The 17,530-nt window shown below is 61.1% G+C and overlaps 1 protein-coding gene across 3 annotated transcripts; it reads right to left on the minus strand.

Annotated features, from left to right (window-relative positions):
* Positions 1 to 21: 21 nt before the first annotated feature.
* STX1A (syntaxin 1A) lies at positions 22 to 17,137 on the minus strand. Of its 3 annotated transcripts, none has more exons than XR_007147920.1 (10): positions 17,069 to 17,137; positions 8,812 to 8,889; positions 8,343 to 8,442; positions 5,569 to 5,643; positions 4,788 to 4,861; positions 4,580 to 4,688; positions 4,405 to 4,478; positions 3,497 to 3,634; positions 1,701 to 1,876; positions 22 to 1,449 (listed from the first exon to the last, which is right to left on the minus strand). XR_007147920.1 is itself a non-coding variant. In XM_047839371.1 (10 exons), exons 1-10 carry the CDS (start codon positions 17,096 to 17,098, stop codon positions 1,372 to 1,374), a joined length of 867 nt encoding a protein of 288 aa, XP_047695327.1. In that variant the 5' UTR covers positions 17,099 to 17,137; the 3' UTR covers positions 22 to 1,371. The 3 variants fall into 3 exon arrangements, 2 of the variants coding, with proteins under 2 accessions (XP_047695327.1, XP_047695326.1); XM_047839371.1 differs by having other exon boundaries at positions 1,701 to 1,811; XM_047839370.1 differs by lacking the exons at positions 22 to 1,449; positions 1,701 to 1,876; positions 3,497 to 3,634; ... (2 more) ...; positions 4,788 to 4,861; positions 5,569 to 5,643 and having other exon boundaries at positions 6,142 to 8,442.
* Positions 17,138 to 17,530: the final 393 nt, after the last annotated feature.

The raw sequence follows: 17,530 nt of genomic DNA on the forward strand, positions 1-17,530 counted from the left end.
AGGGCAGAGACACGGTACAGATACAAATGTTTATTCTACATAAAAATTTCACAAAAGGGGCAGCTGGTTGTACCAAGACCTTTGGTGAAGGGGTGGAGGAAGGGAAGTTGCTGTTAAAGAAGGCAGCACGGACAGTGGTCACAGTCACTGGGCAGGAGCAGAGCTGAGGGAAGGCGGGGCACGGATGCGGCCCCATCCCCTACTGCATGCACTCGCATGCACACTCCCTGCCTGTCAACGAGGAAGAGGGGGGCTTGGGTGGGGGCATGTTTCTGACTTGAGAAGCCCCGAGATGGGGAGGAGGGAGGTACTCCTCCCTGGCTGGCTGCTGAATACTGCATCCTAGACACCAGACACCCACGTGGCACATCACTGGGGAACAGCAAGGGCAGGACACGATTGCAGGCCTGAAGGGACACCTGACTTCCCAGAGCACAAGAGAGCAGGAACCACTGTCCCAAACATGCAACACAATGGCTTGAGGACCTGACTGAGGCCTGCCGGGGAGAGTGGCTGGCCCAGGGTGCAGGCTTCGGCTTATGGCAGAGAACTGACGGGCCCGATCTGCCTCCCTGGCTGGAAGGGTGGCTGGAAACCAGACACCGGACAGTCTCTTGTGGAATGTTACCTGGGGTCAGGCACAGCCCAAAGGGGTTGCTCCTGGGGTTGCAGGATTGCGGGAAGGGAGGATGAGGCAGCCAAGACCCGCTGGACTCTGCCCCTAGGCAGGGGAGGGAGCCTGGTCTCGACACAGCCAGAGGCCACCTGGCCACAGCACCCTGAGCCTCCCTGGCAGTGATCAGCTGTTAGAGGCTTAGAGCTGGGCTGTCTCTCAGGGCCACCCCTCCCCTAACCTGAAAAGCAGCACCATGTGGCCAGCTGGTCCCCACCCCTCAGGGGGCTCGGCTTAGGGGGACAGCTGGAGAGGACAGAGGTCAGGGCAGATGGGCCAGTCAGGAGGAGGCAAGGTTGGGGTCCAGAGCGAGCCTCGGTCCCGGGAGAGGGCAGACCCCAGGCTGGAGTGGAATTCATGAAGGCAGGGGAAGGGGGAGGGGGGAATATGGCTACCCTGGGTGGCACTACCTGGGAAGGGTGAGGCGGCCTGGGCCAGGGCCTGAGTCTGTGCCTTGCTGACCTGCCCCACCCCACTGGCTGTTTCCCAGCCTGGCTCCCCGCTGGCTCCCCGTACAGACACACACACGGTCACAGAGATCATGCACACGACGGCTCGGGGTGGGGACGGAGGGCCCTGTGGCAGAGAAAGGAGCAGTACGGGGCGGGGAGGAAGGGGCTCCGAGCCAGAAGGCAGCAGCAGCCAAGGGGCCTCCTGAGGGCAGAGCATCCCGAGCGGGGTGGCGGGTGGGGTGGTTTCTATCCGAAGATGCCTCCGAAGGTGGAGGCGATGACGATGCCCAGGACCACGCAGCAGATGATGATCATGATCTTCTTCTGCACCGGAGAGGCACAAAGGAGCAGCCTCAGACGAGGGAGGGAGGCCAAGGGCTTGGGTCAGAGCTCTGAGGGGGGTGGCGATGAGGGCTGGGGAAGGTGCAGCCCAGAGGCGGTGACACCAAGAGCTGAAGGCCTCAGGATGGGGGCTCTGCTCAGCTCCGAGGTGGGGGCAAGCGGTCAAGGCAGAGTGGGGAGGGATCTACGGTGGTCCCGGGGCCCTCATGGGAGGGGGCAGGGAGGCTACTGACCCGGCGTGCTTTGCTCTGGTACTTGACGGCCTTCTTGGTGTCAGACACCGCTCTCTCCACGTAGTCCACCGAATGTTCCACGTTGTACTCAATCCTGTCAATCATCTCTCCCTGCAGGGCCAGGGCACTCAAGCTCCAGCAGGGCCCCCCTCAGGGCAGGACTTTGGGGCGGCACCCTGAAGTCAGAGAAAGGAAAGTGGAGGTGTGAGGATGGGGTACAGCCTCTCACCTGTGCCCCTCAGGCCAGGCACCCCGGGGCAGCTCCCTCCTCTCCCTGCAGAGCAGTCATCCTGGGGGAGGGAACTGGCCATGCGGTCTCAGCCAAGGGCATGGGGGCCATGCAGAGGGCGCCGAGCTGGGGCCTGGAGCGCGGCAGAGGGAGGCCGGGGCGGGAGCAGGCGGTCTGGACGGTGTCCCACTCCGTCCTCCGCAGGCACAGTGGTTCTATCCAGCTCTGTCTTCAGTCTTCAACATTCAAGACTCCTCGCCCCCTCCCATAGCCCTTCTGGGCCCCGTAATCCAGTCCCACGCAGCCCCCCGGAGACCACAGCGCTGCCTGAGACCCCCAGCAGCAGCTCGGTGACACACGACTGCTCTGAGTCCGCTGCTCCCACTGGCGTCCATACAGCTACGGTCTCTCAGCCACCGGTGGCAGCAGCCTCCTCGTGGCCTCCCTGCTTCCTAACTCTGCCCACACCACGCCCACACTGAAGACCCTCCATCTAGAAGAGAATCCAGGCGTCCAGCACCACCTTCTGCCTCCTCCCTGCCGCCCCTGAGCTCCAACTGCACAGCCTCCTCCTCCGAGAGCCCAGCTCTTGCCAGTCTCAGGACAGTTCTGCTGCTGGTCCCTCTGCCTGGGCCAGCTCTTCACTGTGACCCCGGGAAGTCTTCAGAGCTCAAATGCCACCTCCACAGAGAAGTCTTCCCTGACCACCCCGTCCAAAGTGGCCACCTCAGGGACTCTATTACCGTTACCCCAGGCGTGGCCCTCAGACTGGCAGCATCGGCATCGCCCTTGAAACTGTTAGAAATGCAAATTCCGAGGCGCCTGGGTGGCTCAGTCGTTAGAGCGGCCGACCCTTGATTTCGGCTCAGGTCACGATCTCCCAGTGAGATCGAGCCCCATGTCGGGCTCCGTGCCGACAGCATGGAGCCTGCTCGAGATTCTCTCTCTCCCTCTCAAAATTAACTTGAAAAAAAAAGCAAACTTACAGGCTCCCACCTTGACCTACCAATCTCTGGGAACGGGAACCAGGAAACTTACAAGCCCTCCAAGTGATTCTCGGGCACTTTCAAGTTGGAGAATCACCGCTCATTCACACTGCCTCCTAACATCTGAGCACCTGGCACAACTGGAGAACATTCCATCTGTCATATACTTATGCTGCCCTTTCACCCAACAGACATTAGCTCCGGGAAGCAGGCCCTCAGCTGTCCTGGTCACTGCTATACTTCCAGTTCCTTGAAAAGTGGCCGTCCGCTGTGCCCATGTGACAAACAGCTGATGAATACGATGGGACAAGGCTGGGTAGAGGGCCATGCAGGGCCTGGGGTCCTGGAGGGCCAAGCAGAGCCATGCAGCACTGGGTCCTGGTAGCAGAGCCATGCAGAGGACAGGGTCCTTTAGGTGGGCACGGCCCTGGAGGCAGTTTCAACAGCAGGCGGTTAGTTACCTGGAGACTCGGTCCCTCCCGGGCAGGGCAGCGTGTCAGGCAGAAAGGGTCGGGGTTAGTGCAGCCCTGGGTGCTGCTGTGGGCTGGGGGGCAGAGGGCAGTGGGGCCCTTGGTACTCACCTGGCTCTCCACAAGCATGGCCATGTCCATGAACATGTCGTGCAGCTCACGGATGCTGTTCTCCAGCTTGATGATCTCACTGTGCCGCGTCTCGATCTCGCTCAGAGCCTGCTTTGAGATGCTGGAGTCCATGATGATCTAGGGGGTGGGAGCAGTGGGCTGGGACCCAGGGGCCTGCTGAAGGGGGTAGGGATGGGGACCGGGGCCAGGACAGCAGGCCAAGGGCAAAGGCAGCTGGGATGGGCAGTGGCTCCCTCCTCAGCCACAGCATTCTCCCACTTCCTGCTTGGTTCTTACTAGCCGTTACCTGACTTCTCTGAGATGGATTTCTCCTCCTTAATACGGGGCTAATATAACACTCCCCACCTGTGCCTGCCACACGGTAACTAAGTGGTAGTTCTTGTCACCAGTCTTGTACAGCCCAAGTTGACTGTCCCAAGGACCCAGGACTTGAACTGCTTTTCTCTCTTCCCCTCTCCTTCTGTTCTGCCTCCCAGAGAGGGTAACTGCCTCTCCCTTCTCTCCTCCTGGAACCCACGTCCCCAAGCCGCCTTCCACCCCCTGTGGGCCACTCCTTCAGAAAGCCCCCCTGCTCAAGCTTCACCTGAATGGAGAGATGGCCAAGGGCACCGTGTTCCCCAGGAAAGGAAAAAGGCCCAGAGGATAGTGGAAGGCACCCCTAGCTGGCAAATGGACAGGAGAAGCAAGGAAGTGGACCTAACTGGGAGGACCCGGGAGACATGGGTCTTAATTCTACCTCCGCCACTAACGTTTATGTGGCCTCAGCCTGGTCCCTTTTTCTCTCTGGGACTCCGCCTTCTCTGAGGCTCAAAAGGTGGCTGTGTCCAAATACTGCCCTGTCCCAGCACACCTGGGGGCCCGGTGGGAGGGGTGTGGTGCCCACTCACCCCGGAGGCAAAGATGGCCGGGTTTCCGCTCTCCAGCATGTCCTCCAGCTCCTCACTGGTCGTGGTCCGGCCAGCTGCGAGGAGGGGTCACACCGAGTCCTGCACACCCCGCAGATGGGCGGCGGCCCTGGCCCCGGCCCCGCCCCCAAGCCCTGGCCCCGCCCCGCCAGCTCACTGATCTCCAGCTGCCTCTGGATGCGGCCCTTGCAGCGCTCGCGGTAGTCGGACTGCGTGGCGTTGTACTCGGACATGACCTCCACGAACTTGCGGGACAGCGTGGAGTGCTGGGGATCCGAGGTGGGGGTGCAGGTGTCAGGCCCGGCCCCACCCAACACCAGAGCCTCAAGCGGCCGCCTGCCCACCCTGAGGCCTGCCTGCGGCACCTGTGTCTTTCGGATCCTCAGGTCTGCGGATGAGCGGTTGAGGCCTTCCTCCTGCTCGATGCTCTGCTCAATGCCTGGGGGAATGAATGGCTGCTGAGCCATAGCCTGTCTCCCTCGCCACTGCCCATCCCCCTGACCCACATGCCCAGGATCTGGCTCAGGACTTCCTCCCCTAGAGAGGATCTCCTGTGGTCTGTAAGTGGGGTCACATGGGAAGCAGAGGAGGAGGGAGCGCGGGACTGATGGGGGTGGGGGGGTAACAAGGGCCCATTCGCATGATGCACGCTTCGGTGTGTGCATACATGCGGCCCATTTGTGAGGCCTCAAGTGCACGCCACGCTATGGGTGTGAATGCCCACTATACGCTAGGCCTGGTGGCCTCCTGTGCGCCCAACAAGGGGCCATGCCCAGAGTGGGGAGGGCCTGGTGGCCACAACTTGCAGAGCACACGGCCCCCAGTCCTGTGCATTTGTGGGGTGGGCATATCTGTGGCGCTGGCCACTCCCTGAACCCTCTTTAGCTGCAGTGGGGGACAATGCTCAGAGGGGAGCACTCCCTCAGTGAAGCCTCAGGCCCCTGTGTCCCCAGGCCCAGCCCAGAGCCTGGCACACACAAGCCTTGCCAGGCAGCAATTGAGGGAATGGGCGCATGATGGCACCCTCATAAAGGAAAGCAAGACCCAATGTACCCTTCAGAGTTAGTGAACCCCCATGGCTACACACAGGAAGCGGGTCCAGAGGGCCCCTCCACCTCCCAGGCAAGGCCTGGAGCCCAGACTCACTCTTTAACTTGGAGCGAACTTTGTTTGCTGTCTTCTTGATGTCAGACATGAGCTCCTCCAGTTCCTCCTTCGTCTCTGGGGAGGCAGAAGCGGTACAGGGTAGACACCTGGGGTTCCCCTGCTGCCTGCCGTTCAGGCGCAGCCTCTGGCCCAGGGGGCCCAGGGCAGGGGCCTCTGGGCAGAGCCTGGGTCCTGGGTCTTCCCCCTTCCCCCGGCTAAGGCTCTGCCTGCCCCTCCGATCCTGGGCGGGGGCCACACCAGCTATCGCCTAGCTCCCTCTGTGCTGCCTTCCGAGGAGCCTCCCTTCCTCCTTTGCTGGCTCTCCCACCCCCTGCAGATAACAGATGGGTCTAAATTTAAGGCAGAAATAATTGTGGAGCAGCTGGCAATGCTGGAGTTGGCACTGGGGGACATTTACTTGATGCCTGCCTGAGTCGAAGGTGGGGGGAGCGGGCTCACCTAGCGCTACCTGGTAGCTCTGGCGCAGGGGGGAAGCATCCAGCCAAGGGGGTGACAGAGCCAGGGGCCAGAGAGGCCGAAGCAAGCACCTTGGGTGGGGTAGACCTTGTTCTGCTAGAGTCCCCCCTTCCCAGGTGCTGAGCCCGGCGGGTAGACGGGGGCATGAGGCACCTGGCCTGGATGGGAGCTGGCGGAGAAGCGCCTCAAAGAGGTGGGCCTCGGCCCACAGTTGGCCGTGAAGCAGCAGGTGGCTGGGCCTAAGAGGGGGAAGTTGGGGGAAGGCCGTGACCTAGTGTTTCTCGGGCCCTTGTTCCAACTGGAACCATCTCTCTAAAGCTGGTAGAGGCCATAGGGGTACTCAGCTTGCTCGACCCCCAGCGAAGGGCTGGCCGGCCAAGGGGGGCCAGGGGGCTGCTCTCCCGTGGGGTGATGCAGCAACGGCTCCGGACAGCGCCCCAGCCTCAGGGCGACCCCAGGGCTCTACTTCCTGGAGAAACCAGGACTGAGCTCCTGGCCGAGCCTTTCTTATCCACCGTCTGTTTTCCTCTGGGGCTGGGGCCTCTCCTGTAAGAGGTTGGGAGGGGCTTATAGCGGTTGATGGGGGGGTGCCTACCAAGTGGATCATGAGGTGGGGGGCTTCGAGGAGCGGAGGAGGGCGCCTCGTTCGTTCAAACAAAGGAAACTTAGTTACCAGCTGCTCTGACGTCTCAGCCGCTTTTGCTCAGACCCAAAATAGCCCGGCCCGGATGGCCGCGCCCAGGGGAGACCGAGCAAGCCTCGGCCTGGGCAAGCCCCGCGCTCACTGCCATCTTTCCCAGTCACTCCTTGTTAACGGCGCCCTCTGCCCTAGAAGGAGTCGCCTCCTCACGAGGAATGGCCCGTGAGCCCACATCAGTGACCGCTGGCTGGTCCTGACTGCTCAGCTCACGGTGGCAATTCCTAGCGGGTCGCTACCAACTGTAGGACTCGAGGAGACCTTGTGTGGAAGGTGGCACAGGGGAGCCAAGAGAAACGGACTGGCATCTCCGTTGCCCCACACTCTCCCCGTCTTCCAGCGGGTGACAGGCCAATGCCCCAGCTCTTTCAAGTACTCTGTTCTCACAGGCAGCCCCCTCTCTCATCAGGAGGGGCCCACACGGGGGCACACACGGACTCAGACACACATGCGCACTAAAACCCACCATGTCACAGCTGCCTTCCCAGACAAACCGCTGGGGAGAGGGCCAATGCATGACGGCCACACCGAATGTGTGCCCTGCCCCGGGTGACCCCTCTCTCCTTCCCACCCATCCCCAGCACAGTCTCCTGGCTCCCAGCGGACTCATTTTGCTTCCCAAGGGCCTGGCACTGGTCTCACGTTCAAGCACTCTTTGGGGCTGTGGAGAGATGTCTTCTGGGCGCTTGAGGACACCAGTGGAACCAGGGCTGAGGGCCTATGGATGGAGACGCACTGCTGTCGAGGACACAGAAACCCAGCCCTGACACTTCGCCTGGCCCACCCAGGGATGGGAGCCTCCCCTTTGCATTCTTGGGGCCCCGTGGGCTGGTGCCTCCCAAAAGGGCTGGAGAGGTGAGGGAGGAGATGAGCAGACAGAAGCTGTGTGCATATATGCACAGTCAACTGTCCAGGTCGCGGGCCAGGACTCCAGCCCTGTCGCGGACTCCCTGGGGCCGAGGGGAAGGAATCTGGGGCCCGCATGCCGCCAGCCCCACACAGGGCAGTGCAGCGATCAGCACCTCCCCAGCAACTGTGACGGCAGGGTCAGGAGGACCTGTCTGGGGACAGAGCGGAATGCAGACACACAGAGGCTCCTTGTGCAGAGGGAGAAAGGTGACTTCCTGGAATCCTGATAATGCCCAGCCCCGGGGTACCAGTGGCTGCCAGCTCTTTCCGGAAGCTCCTCCCGCTCGGCCGGCTTGCCCTCCCACGGCGCTGAGCCTCGGCACCGCCATCTGCTCCCCCGGGAGGCTCGGGAAGGGGAGGGGCTGGGCGGGCAGGCTTCCTTTGGAGCTGGGCAGCATCCACCTACCCAGCTTACCTGGAGAGGGTGGGGCTGGCGCCCGATGCCACCCAGGCCCCAGGATGGCCGCCCCACTCCGCACAAGTCCGCGTAGGACCCGGGGCGGTGAACCCCGCCCCACGCCTGGGCCAACTGTGTTTCCCGAAGCTTTCCACAGGGGCCCTCCCCGTCCCGGCCACGCCAAGGTACCCCTCTGCCGACCAACGGTGAGGGTGCTGGGGTTCCGGGAGCCCCTCCCGGGCAGCAGCGCCTTCCTGGAGGCCCCAAACCCGCCCCTCAGTCCTCCACACTCACTCTCGTCAGGGTTGGGGGAGGCCAGGATGGCACTGTGCTTCCTCTTCACCTCCTCCACGTTCTCCGAGATCTTGTCAATGAAGCCACGGATCTCCTCCACCTGTGCACCAGGGCCAGGCAGGCAGGGGGAGATCCAGGGAGGGGGCTCGTGGGCCCAGGGCTGGCCCAGACTGGGGCTGGCGGTCAGGTTCAGGGAGAGGCTGGACCAGGCTTCGGGAGGCGGGGCAGGGGGGAGGGGGGCAGTGGGGGCAGGGACTCCAACTATCCTTCTAGAACGGGATGGGGAGGAGTGGGCGAGTCCAATCCTAAACTCTGCTCCCCTCTGAGCTTCAGTCTATTCTCCCTCAGAATGGCTCTGTTATTTGGTGTAAGGGCCCTGGGCCTGACTCAGAGGACGGATGTGGGCCCCCCCCGCCCCGAGCTCTGCCTTGGAGGTCTGCCCAAGGAGGTGGGGTGTGCTGGCTCCCACCTGTTCAAAGAACTCATCCATGAAGCCATCTCGGTCCACGGTGACAGTGACATCGTCATCATCATCGCTGTCCTTGGCCTGCACAGGGGTGTGGACACATGAGCGGACCTGTGGTGGGCCCACTGGGGCCCACTGGACCTGGGGCCACAAACTGCCCCGCATCTATACTCAGCAGCTCGGCTCCAGGGCCCTGACCACTGCCCTCCGTCATCTTGGCAGGGACGAGGTCCGGCTGTGCCCCCGGCTCCCGGCCACAGTGAGGCCTGGAGGACCCCGGGGGACCCAGCATAAGGAGAGAGGCCTGGCCTGTCGAATTGGTGACCGGACCGGGTCTCCACCTCTAGGCCAGGGATTCCTTCCTTTACCCAGCTGCCTGCCCCTTCCCCACAGGACTGGGGTCCTCCCAGTATGCCCCTCACCCTAGGGCACTGCTGGGAAGGCTGGGTCCCCTGGCCAGTGGCCCCAACTCACAGACCTGGCCTGAGACAGGCTGCCTGGAAGCCATTCTTCTCTCCTTTCTGGGCCTGAAGGTTTTAATTAAGATGGGGCCCAAAGTTCCCAAGTTCCCTTTCTTAGGGGCACCCGGGAAGGGGAGGCCCATGTGCCAACAACACCTGCCTCTAAAAAGGTAGGATGACTCAGAAAGAGGCCGTCCCACAGCCCCTCAGGCAGGCCTGAGAGACACTGCCTGCACGGGGCTCTGTGAACTCTGTTCTCTCCTTGTCATTCTTTTTTTCCTTTTAATTAAAAAAAAATTTTTTTTAATGTTTATTTATTTTTGAGAGAGAGGGAGAGTGCCAGCGGAGGAGGGACAGAGGGAAAGGGAGATAGAGGGTCCAAAGTGGGCTCCACACTGATAGCAGAGAGACTGGCACGGAGCTCAAACCCATGAACTGTGAGATCGTGACCTGAGCTGAAGTTAGACACTTAACCGACTGAGCCACCCAGGCGCCCCTCTTCTTGTCATTCTTGACATCAGACCTCGATCCTCTTTCCCTCCAGGCTCAGAGGTGGGCCTGGCAAGACCAGTCATGTCACTTGGCTCAGGGGCTGCCCTAGGCCCCAGCTACAGGTGCAGCCGCACCCCACCACCCTGAGAGCAGCTGTATAAAAGCCCCCCACCCTGGGGGGCGGGGTAATTACACCTCTGACTTCCCAGTGCACTGGCCGTGCTCATTACTGTCCGCCTTAGGCACCTGCAGTCGCCAGGGGCAGCCCACTCTGTTGGCAAGGGCAAGTCCGTCTCCACAGCCAAAGCCAGGATACCCAGGGCAGGACCGGCCTCGCCCTGGACTGGGGATCTCAGGCTTGGTCACATCTCATATCTTAGCACCCCACAGGGCAGGCATGAGCTGGCTCAGCACTGGCGTTCACCTCAATCTCTCTTACATCAGGGTCAGAGCCAAGGATAGGGGCAGGTGGAGGTCGAGGGTCGGTGAAGCTGAGGGACCCAGAGGGCTGGGCCCGGCTAGCCTGCTGGGGAGGGACCCAGGTTCTGCACCCAGCAGGGGCTGACTGAGGGACCTGCCCTCTGGGTCTGTCTGCTCCTGTTTGCAGTGGGGACAGCGATGCCCGGCCGCAGGGACAGAGGGCAGAGAAAGGGTGGGAAAGCACAGCATGTTCTGTAAAGGGCTGTGCCCCTGGGGCTCTCGGGGTCCTACTGCCCCACCGGAGTGGGACCAACCAGGAGACGGGGTTGGTTGGGAGCTTCCTGGAGGCGGCTCTGACAGGCCCCTCTCATCAAGAGATCACACCTCCTCCCCCAGCAGCTAAAATAAATCCTCGCTCCCACAAGTGTCTGTGGCTGCTACCAGGTGGCCCCCTCCCCCCAACCGAGCCCACCTATAGACAAAGAAAATCTAGGAGCCATTTCTACACTTTTGGGCCTTGCCAGGCCCGGGAGCTAAGCTGGAAGAGCACTCCCTAGGGAAACTGAGGCAGAGTGCAGTCTGGAGGAGCCCAGGTCCCCCTTCAGGGCAGGCTGCCAGCTTGGGAGGTGGCCCTAGGAGTGCCTGCCATTCAGCACCCTGCCCTGTCTTTTTGGTGTCTAGAGAGGGACAAGGGTGGACAGGAAAGGACTGAGGAGAATTTTCCAGCTCCCCTCCCAGAAAGAGTAATGACTGGCGGGGGCCAAAGACAAGGGCATCAGAGTTTCCAAGGATGAGAGTCGCTGCCAGAGACCCCTGGGATCTGGGCTGATGGCTCTCCCCGGGCCTCAGCTTGCCCATCTGTAAAATGGGGCTGTATCTTCTCCATGCATCCAGGAGCTTTGACCTGCTCCCTCCACAGCCTCCCCAGAAGACTGAAGAAGCCTGGCCTCAGGTAGTTTCTCCAGCACAGGGTTGGCAGGAAAGATGCCCACGCTCTCCTCCAGGCCCTGTGTCAATGAGGGCAGAGCCGAGGAAGGGGATACCTGGGGCCAGGGCCTGGTGGGGCCCCCAGGTTGGGGTCTGTCCTGAAGGTGGCGTTCAGATTAGCCCCAAAGCTGGTTGGAGGGTTTAGGGCCTGACTTCACAGCCTTGGTCACACCAGTGGTGGCTCCAAGCAAAACCCTGAGGGGATTCTCCATGGGGACCCCTTCCTTACCAAGTCTCAGCACTTCTTCCTCTCGGGACTTTTCGCCCACCACCCTTCGTCACCTCACTGCTGCAGCCTAAAACTGGACCCAGCACGCCCCACCTATAACCATTTCCCCGCTTCGATGACCCACCCAACCGTCTTCCCTTTCCCCGTGCAATTCCCTCTGCCTGGAATGCCGATTCCACGAAGCCGGCATTCATTCCCCTCATCCTTGGATGCTGCCTCCTTCCAGAAGCCTTCCCCAGCTCCCCAGGGTCACTATCTTGTTCCCCTGCTTCCCCCTGCACTATTCCCTTCTCTACTGGAACCACAACCACAGACTCTCAGGCCCTGAGGGACCTGAAAAATCACCTTGGCCTCAGCGTCCAGACTCAGCTCGCACACCTCCTGTGATGGTGAGCTTACTACCTTTCCTGGGCAGCTCTGCCCATCTTGGGCTGCCCCAGTTGTCCCTTTCCTGTACCTTTTGGCCCTAGGCCATAAAGAACCTGTTGGTGCCCTCTCCTTGGGCTGGACTTGCTAGAGATCTAAAGACAGCATCAGCATCTTCTCTGGGTTTTTCGACTCATGTTGGCTATTCCCTTCCCCTCAGATCCTTCCTAGGGCCCGAAGTTGCAGTCCTTGCCCCAGACTTACTTGGCTCAGCCTCTATCTTCTCCTGCAGTACATGATACAGACTGAATTTGCTGCTGATTGTGGTCTGAATGGTACCAAAGAGTTGACCCATCCTCTCCCTCTTTTTATGTGGTCTACCTCTGTTAATGCAACCAGAAATCAGGACGATAGATGATATATGATCGTATCAGTGATCATATAGCACTTCCTGCCCAGGAAAACCCGAAGCCCTTCCCCACCACTGTCTACTTGGTTGGATTTTAGGCTCAAGTGAAGGACTTTTTTTTTCTGTTTCATTTATTCATTTGTTCAGATCCTTATTCTACTTTGTGAGAATCTGATGGCTCATGATTTTGCTGCCCCCCCCCGCAACCTCATCCACATCTAGGCCGGTGCCCTGTGGCACCTTTCTAGAGACATCCTCCAGGTTAACTAAGACTGAGGTCAGGTCTCATGGGACACTGAGTAAATGACAAGCCCCAAACCCAGACACGCTCCTGACCCAAAAGGAAGTAGGAAGTAGGCTGGTGTGCTATCTCCTAGTGTCTGGGGATGGTCAGGGCAGACATCACCTACATGCACACAGGGGCCACCCAGATAGTTTTAAATCATGAGGGCCCCAGCTCCCTTAGAAATCTGCCAGCCTTCTGCGAGTGACAGTCACAGCTCCAGAAAGAGGGCTGGACTAGACTGGAGACTTGAGGGTCCCCAGTGGCAGCTGGAGGTGGCAGCTGGAGCCTGGAGTGGTCACAAGCTGGAAGCTGCAAACATCTTTAGAAAAAACCCACCCAGGCATCCTGTGATGTACCCTACCTGCCATCTGGCCCAAACGAGGTTCCACCTCTTTCTCCTGAGCCCCCATTCCCGAGGACCCTCAAATCAGAAACCGGGGTACATTCACATTCTTCCTTTTCTTCTCACATCCAACCAATATTTTACTTGTCATGATGTTTTTTTTGTTCATCCCTCCATGGTTCTCAACCCTGTTCCAGGACCATAATTCCTTGGGGGCTTAAAAAACCCCCACCAGCTTCCAGGACTCTATCCTAGAGAGATTGAATTGGACTTTCAGGGGGTGGGGCTGGGGAGGCTGTTTTTAAAAAGCTCCGCGCCCCCCCCCCCCCGGAGGGGTTGAGAACCACTGGTCTGGTCTTACTCCTCTCCATAGGCTCTGGCCCAAGCAACCAGGAATGAAAGCCGCACTTGGGAGAAGCCCCAACCTTCTAGTGGAGGCCAGACAGCCCTGGTGGTCTCTCCTGGCAGAGGCTCCAGGATTCCAGGATACCTTCCTGGAAACAAAAGTGATTCTTCCAAGAGCCTCGGAGGCCAGGCAGCCTCCAGGCCTGTCCCCAGGGATGGAGAGTGGGAGGCCAGCCAGCAGGGCTGATTCATTCCTCCTGAGCAGGAGTTGCTGTTGTCTGCCTCGAGGACTATATTCCCCCCCTCCTTTTTAATGACGAATCAAAGTCAATACCACCAGAGCGGACAGACCCAGAGCTGAGTCAGGGGTATGCGAGGCCAAGCTGCATCCCCAGTAAAGAAGGGCTCCCCGCATCTGATCCCTTCCCCCTCTCTGCATCCTGTGTGTGCCCTTCACCAGATCCCTGCCCCTTAGCAGGCCCCCAGGGTAGCTCCAGGAGGCAGCCTCAGCCCCAGGAGATGAGCTGGCCTCTGCCCGGCACCCTCCAACACATGGTGTGACCTTAGGTAACACCCTGGCCCCTTCCAGACCTCAGCTTTCCAATCTGTGAAAGGGGAGGTTGGACTAGACAGTCCCTGGAGGTCGTTCCGGCTGCACCCCAGGTGAAAATGTGCCCAAACTCGCTGCACCCCAAGGAGGTCAGAGGAGGGAAGGAGGCCTACTCTTACATCCCCATTTCTTCCACTCTGCAAGGCGGATCCCACTCGCTCCACTGTATGGGTGAAATGGGCACAGAGAGGTTAAGGCAAGAACCTGCCTGGTGTTGCCTAGGGCACCCTGTCTCTTCCCGGCGATGAGAGAGAAAAGGGGAACTGGGGGACAGAGGGGCCCACGGGGTTTTCCCTTCCGGGCCTGCCCCTGCTGCTCCAGTGAGCAGGCGTCAGACCACCTACCACTCTCGGTTGGGCATTCCAACCTCTCTGCCTTTACTCATGCGGGTCTCTCCTTTTGGACCACCTTTCCTCCCCCCATCTAAATCCAACTCCTCTTTCTGGGCCACCCCAAGTTCTCTTCTCCCAGGGTCTGGCTGCCCCAACACTCCCTCCTCTCCATCCTCTGGCTTCCGCAGCAGGCCTCCTGTGTCGCACACGACTCCGGACAAAGATAAACACCGTCCTGGGCTCGGGGAGGGGTAGGTCTGAGAACTTCTGGTTCTCAGAAAGAAAACCAGAGAGGCCTCTGAATTGGGGGAAGGAGGCAGCTGCGTGCCAGATGCGGCTGCCCAGGGACACTTTGCCCCAAGTCTCTCTGGCTGTGTGCCCCTGGGCTAGTCTTTGCCCCTCTTAGGCCCTTGGGTTGCCCTTTTGATCTCTGAGGGCCCCCAGTGATCCCTTCGGTCTGTCTGCACAACTAGAGAATCAGCCTTATGAGTGATGGGAGAGGCTGGAGGGCTGGGCCTGGCCTGCAGAGCGCTGAGGAAATGCGCCAGCTCCTTCCCCAAGTGTGACTTTTATAAATAAGCTCCCTTTGCCTTCCTTCCAAATGTGGTGGCGTTGGGTGGGGAAGGAGGAGGGGGGAGAAGGGAGGGAGGGTTGGTGGTGGTGCAAGTCACTGTCCCGAGCACCACCTCTGTCCAGCCCAGCCAGTACCGGCCTCTTGGGTCCTGGGGATTCTAATCTGAAAATTCTGGCTCCTGGGGTTCAAGGTCTCCCCGAAATACGGAGGCGACTCAGGAGACCTGTGACAACCCCTTGCCCTGAGAAACTGGGTTCTAGGTGTCTCATCTCCGCTATATAGCTGGGAACTCAAGGCCCGGAGGGGGACTTGTGGGAAACGATAGCCCCCCACAGACTACCTGTTCCACCCCACACAGTGTGGGCTCCTGGAGGTTGCAAGAAACGCCCAATGGGCAGGGTCACCCAGCAGTGGATACAGCAAACCTCCATGGGTTCTGACTGCCTGAGGGGTGGGGTCTAGAGAGGAAGCCCCCCTCAATGCACAGAGAAGCCAGGCCTCACCCTCTAGGGGACCACGCTGGCTAGTGTTTATGTGTATGTGTGTGTGTGGGGGGGGGTGAGGGGTCACAGAGACACATACCGGAGCCAAACACCTGGGTTCAACCTCCCTACAACCCTAGCTCTCCTGGTGGTTCCCCACCCAGCCAGGCCTAAGTCTATCTTCGGGACTAGGCTCTCCTGTGTCTCAGTTTCCCCTTTATCAGAGGGGATGAAGGCTGATGAGCCACAGATCCTGTCACATGGAAAGGACTGCGTTTCCCTGACCACTTGGTTCCCACATATACTCTCGTCTGACCCACCAGGCACCCAAACATCAGCAAATGCACCACGTGGACATACATCGCCAAGATAACATTCTTTCTGACTCAACGTGGCACAGGAAGCTTGAGGGCAACCGCAAGGGCTGGCGGGGGAAGTGTTTAGACATCATATATGACATGAGGGACCATCTTCTTCCTTTGAAGCCTCGTGGGGTTTACCCTAGGGGCTGGGCACTTGGCCAGGAATAAAAGGTCTGATGGGAGGGTGGGGCCGGTAGCCAGAGCCAGGGGGGGATAGAGGCAGGATGGTACAGGTCGCAGCTCCGCGCTGCCCAGGACACAGGACTGGTATAATGGGGGAGACGGGGCACAAACGCGGGGAGCCTCTGGACAGAGAGGTCAGGCCATGAGATCAAAAGCCCAAAGCACACTTGAGACTTTCCCTATGAGAGGACCTATGTCTCTGGCTCCAGGTGGGGCAGCAGGGGGAGGGCTCTGAGGGGCCACCGAGCTAGCGGGCCCCCCCCCCCTAGATCAGTGGTAGGGGAAGGGCACCTGCCAGCCAGCAGGGTGGTCAACTAGGGGATCAGACGAGGGTCAGCCTGGTCTAGAGTCCTCATGTCCCCCTCCCCCCAGGCAGGCTTCACTTCCTTCACTGCTCCCGCGGGGCCCCCAGGCTTGCCATCTCTAAGGGCAAAGGTGAGAATGCCCTGGTAAACGTCAGCGGCCCCGGGAGGCTGGGGAGGGGGGTGCATGAGAAACAGGCGGCAGGGCTCTGGGTCAGGGCTGGGAAAGGGTGGGCTCTGGTCAGAACCTTTGCGCATCCTCTTACTCCCCACGAACCCCGCCCCGGGAGCCACACCCCGGGGGCCCCGAGACACAGGTGGAAAAATAGACAGGTTCAGGTTGGAACCAGACCAGGAACCCGGGAAGGGTCTGAAAACACCACCAGGGTCGGGGTTGCTCGGGGGCTAGGAAGGTGGACCGGAGGATGGGGGGCGAATCTGACCCCTCTGGGACCTGGGCGGGCAGCAGACCCCGAGCGTGACCGGGATGGGGAGCCACAGGTGATGGGAGCTACAGGTGACGGGGGGCGGCCCGCGGGACAGCGCCCGCCCGAAGAGCCCAGCCCCACCCGGCGGCCCGGTTTCCGCAGCGCCCCGCAGCTGGGCTCTGAGCAGGGGACCGCCCCCGGCCCCCTTCCCGCTGCGGTCCCGCCGTCTGTCTCTACCAGTGCGGGGGACAGGAGGGTCGGTGATGAGGCACAGTGTGGGGACAGAGACGGGACCTGCTCCGCGCGGGCTACGGGAGAGGTCAGCCCTCTGTCCCGCCACCGGTATCCGATAATAGCCCTCCGACCCCTCAAAACAAGGGGGCGCCGAAAAGTTTATCCAGGATGCCGGGCTCCGGCCGCCAGCCCGCGGGCCCATGGCGCCGAGCTCACGCGAGCCCGTGACCCCGAGTGGGTCCGAGGGGCGGGACCCGGAGGGGGGTCGCGGTCCTCGGCTCCGCACCGCTCCTTCCCGCCGGGTCGGGGACGCAGGGGCTGTCGCCGGGTGGCCGCCGAGGCCGGGCGGGGAGCGGGCGGCGCGCCGGGCGCGGGCGGCGAGCGGCGAGCGGCGACGCGCTGGGGCCGGACTCACCGTGCGGAGCTCCTGGGTTCGGTCCTTCATGCTCCCGGGAGTGGCAGCGGCGCCGGCTGCAGCCGTGTGAGCCCCGCATGCGCGGCGGCCGCCCCGCGGCTGCGCAGCGCCAGCCCGGCCCCGCCCCGGCCCCCGGGACCCCGGCCCAGCCCCCAGCCCGGCCCCGCCCAGCCGCCGGCCCACGCCCAGCGCAGTGGGGTCGAAACCCTGGGACTTCTTGCGCCTGTGTTCCCCACCCCGCGTGATCCCTGCCTGGGATGGGGCTCCAGAGCCCCTGCTCCCTCCCCTACCCCAACCCTCTCGGCACTCAGCCGCTCAGCAGCCCAGCCGTCGTTCTGGACCCTGGATCTTCACCCCCAGAGCTCCTCACCTCCCTGGGGATTTGCTGGAGGTTGGAACCCCCTCGATTTTATGGCCTTGGAACTTCTAGCACTCCCCTCCGAAAACCTCCTCCACCAAAAG

The sequence above is a fragment of the Prionailurus viverrinus genome, chromosome E3 (assembly GCF_022837055.1).
Source record: "Prionailurus viverrinus isolate Anna chromosome E3, UM_Priviv_1.0, whole genome shotgun sequence".
NCBI lineage: Eukaryota > Metazoa > Chordata > Mammalia > Carnivora > Felidae > Prionailurus > Prionailurus viverrinus.

Coding starts and splice junctions, on each gene's coding strand:
- STX1A (XM_047839370.1), bottom strand. CDS start 17,098: ATGAAGGACCGAACCCAGGAGCTCCGCACG. Junction 8,890..17,068: donor GAACCCAGGAGCTCCGCACG/GTGAGTCCGGCC, acceptor ACCCCTGTGCAG/GCCAAGGACAGCGATGATGA. Junction 8,443..8,811: donor TGGATGAGTTCTTTGAACAG/GTGGGAGCCAGC, acceptor CCTGGTGCACAG/GTGGAGGAGATCCGTGGCTT.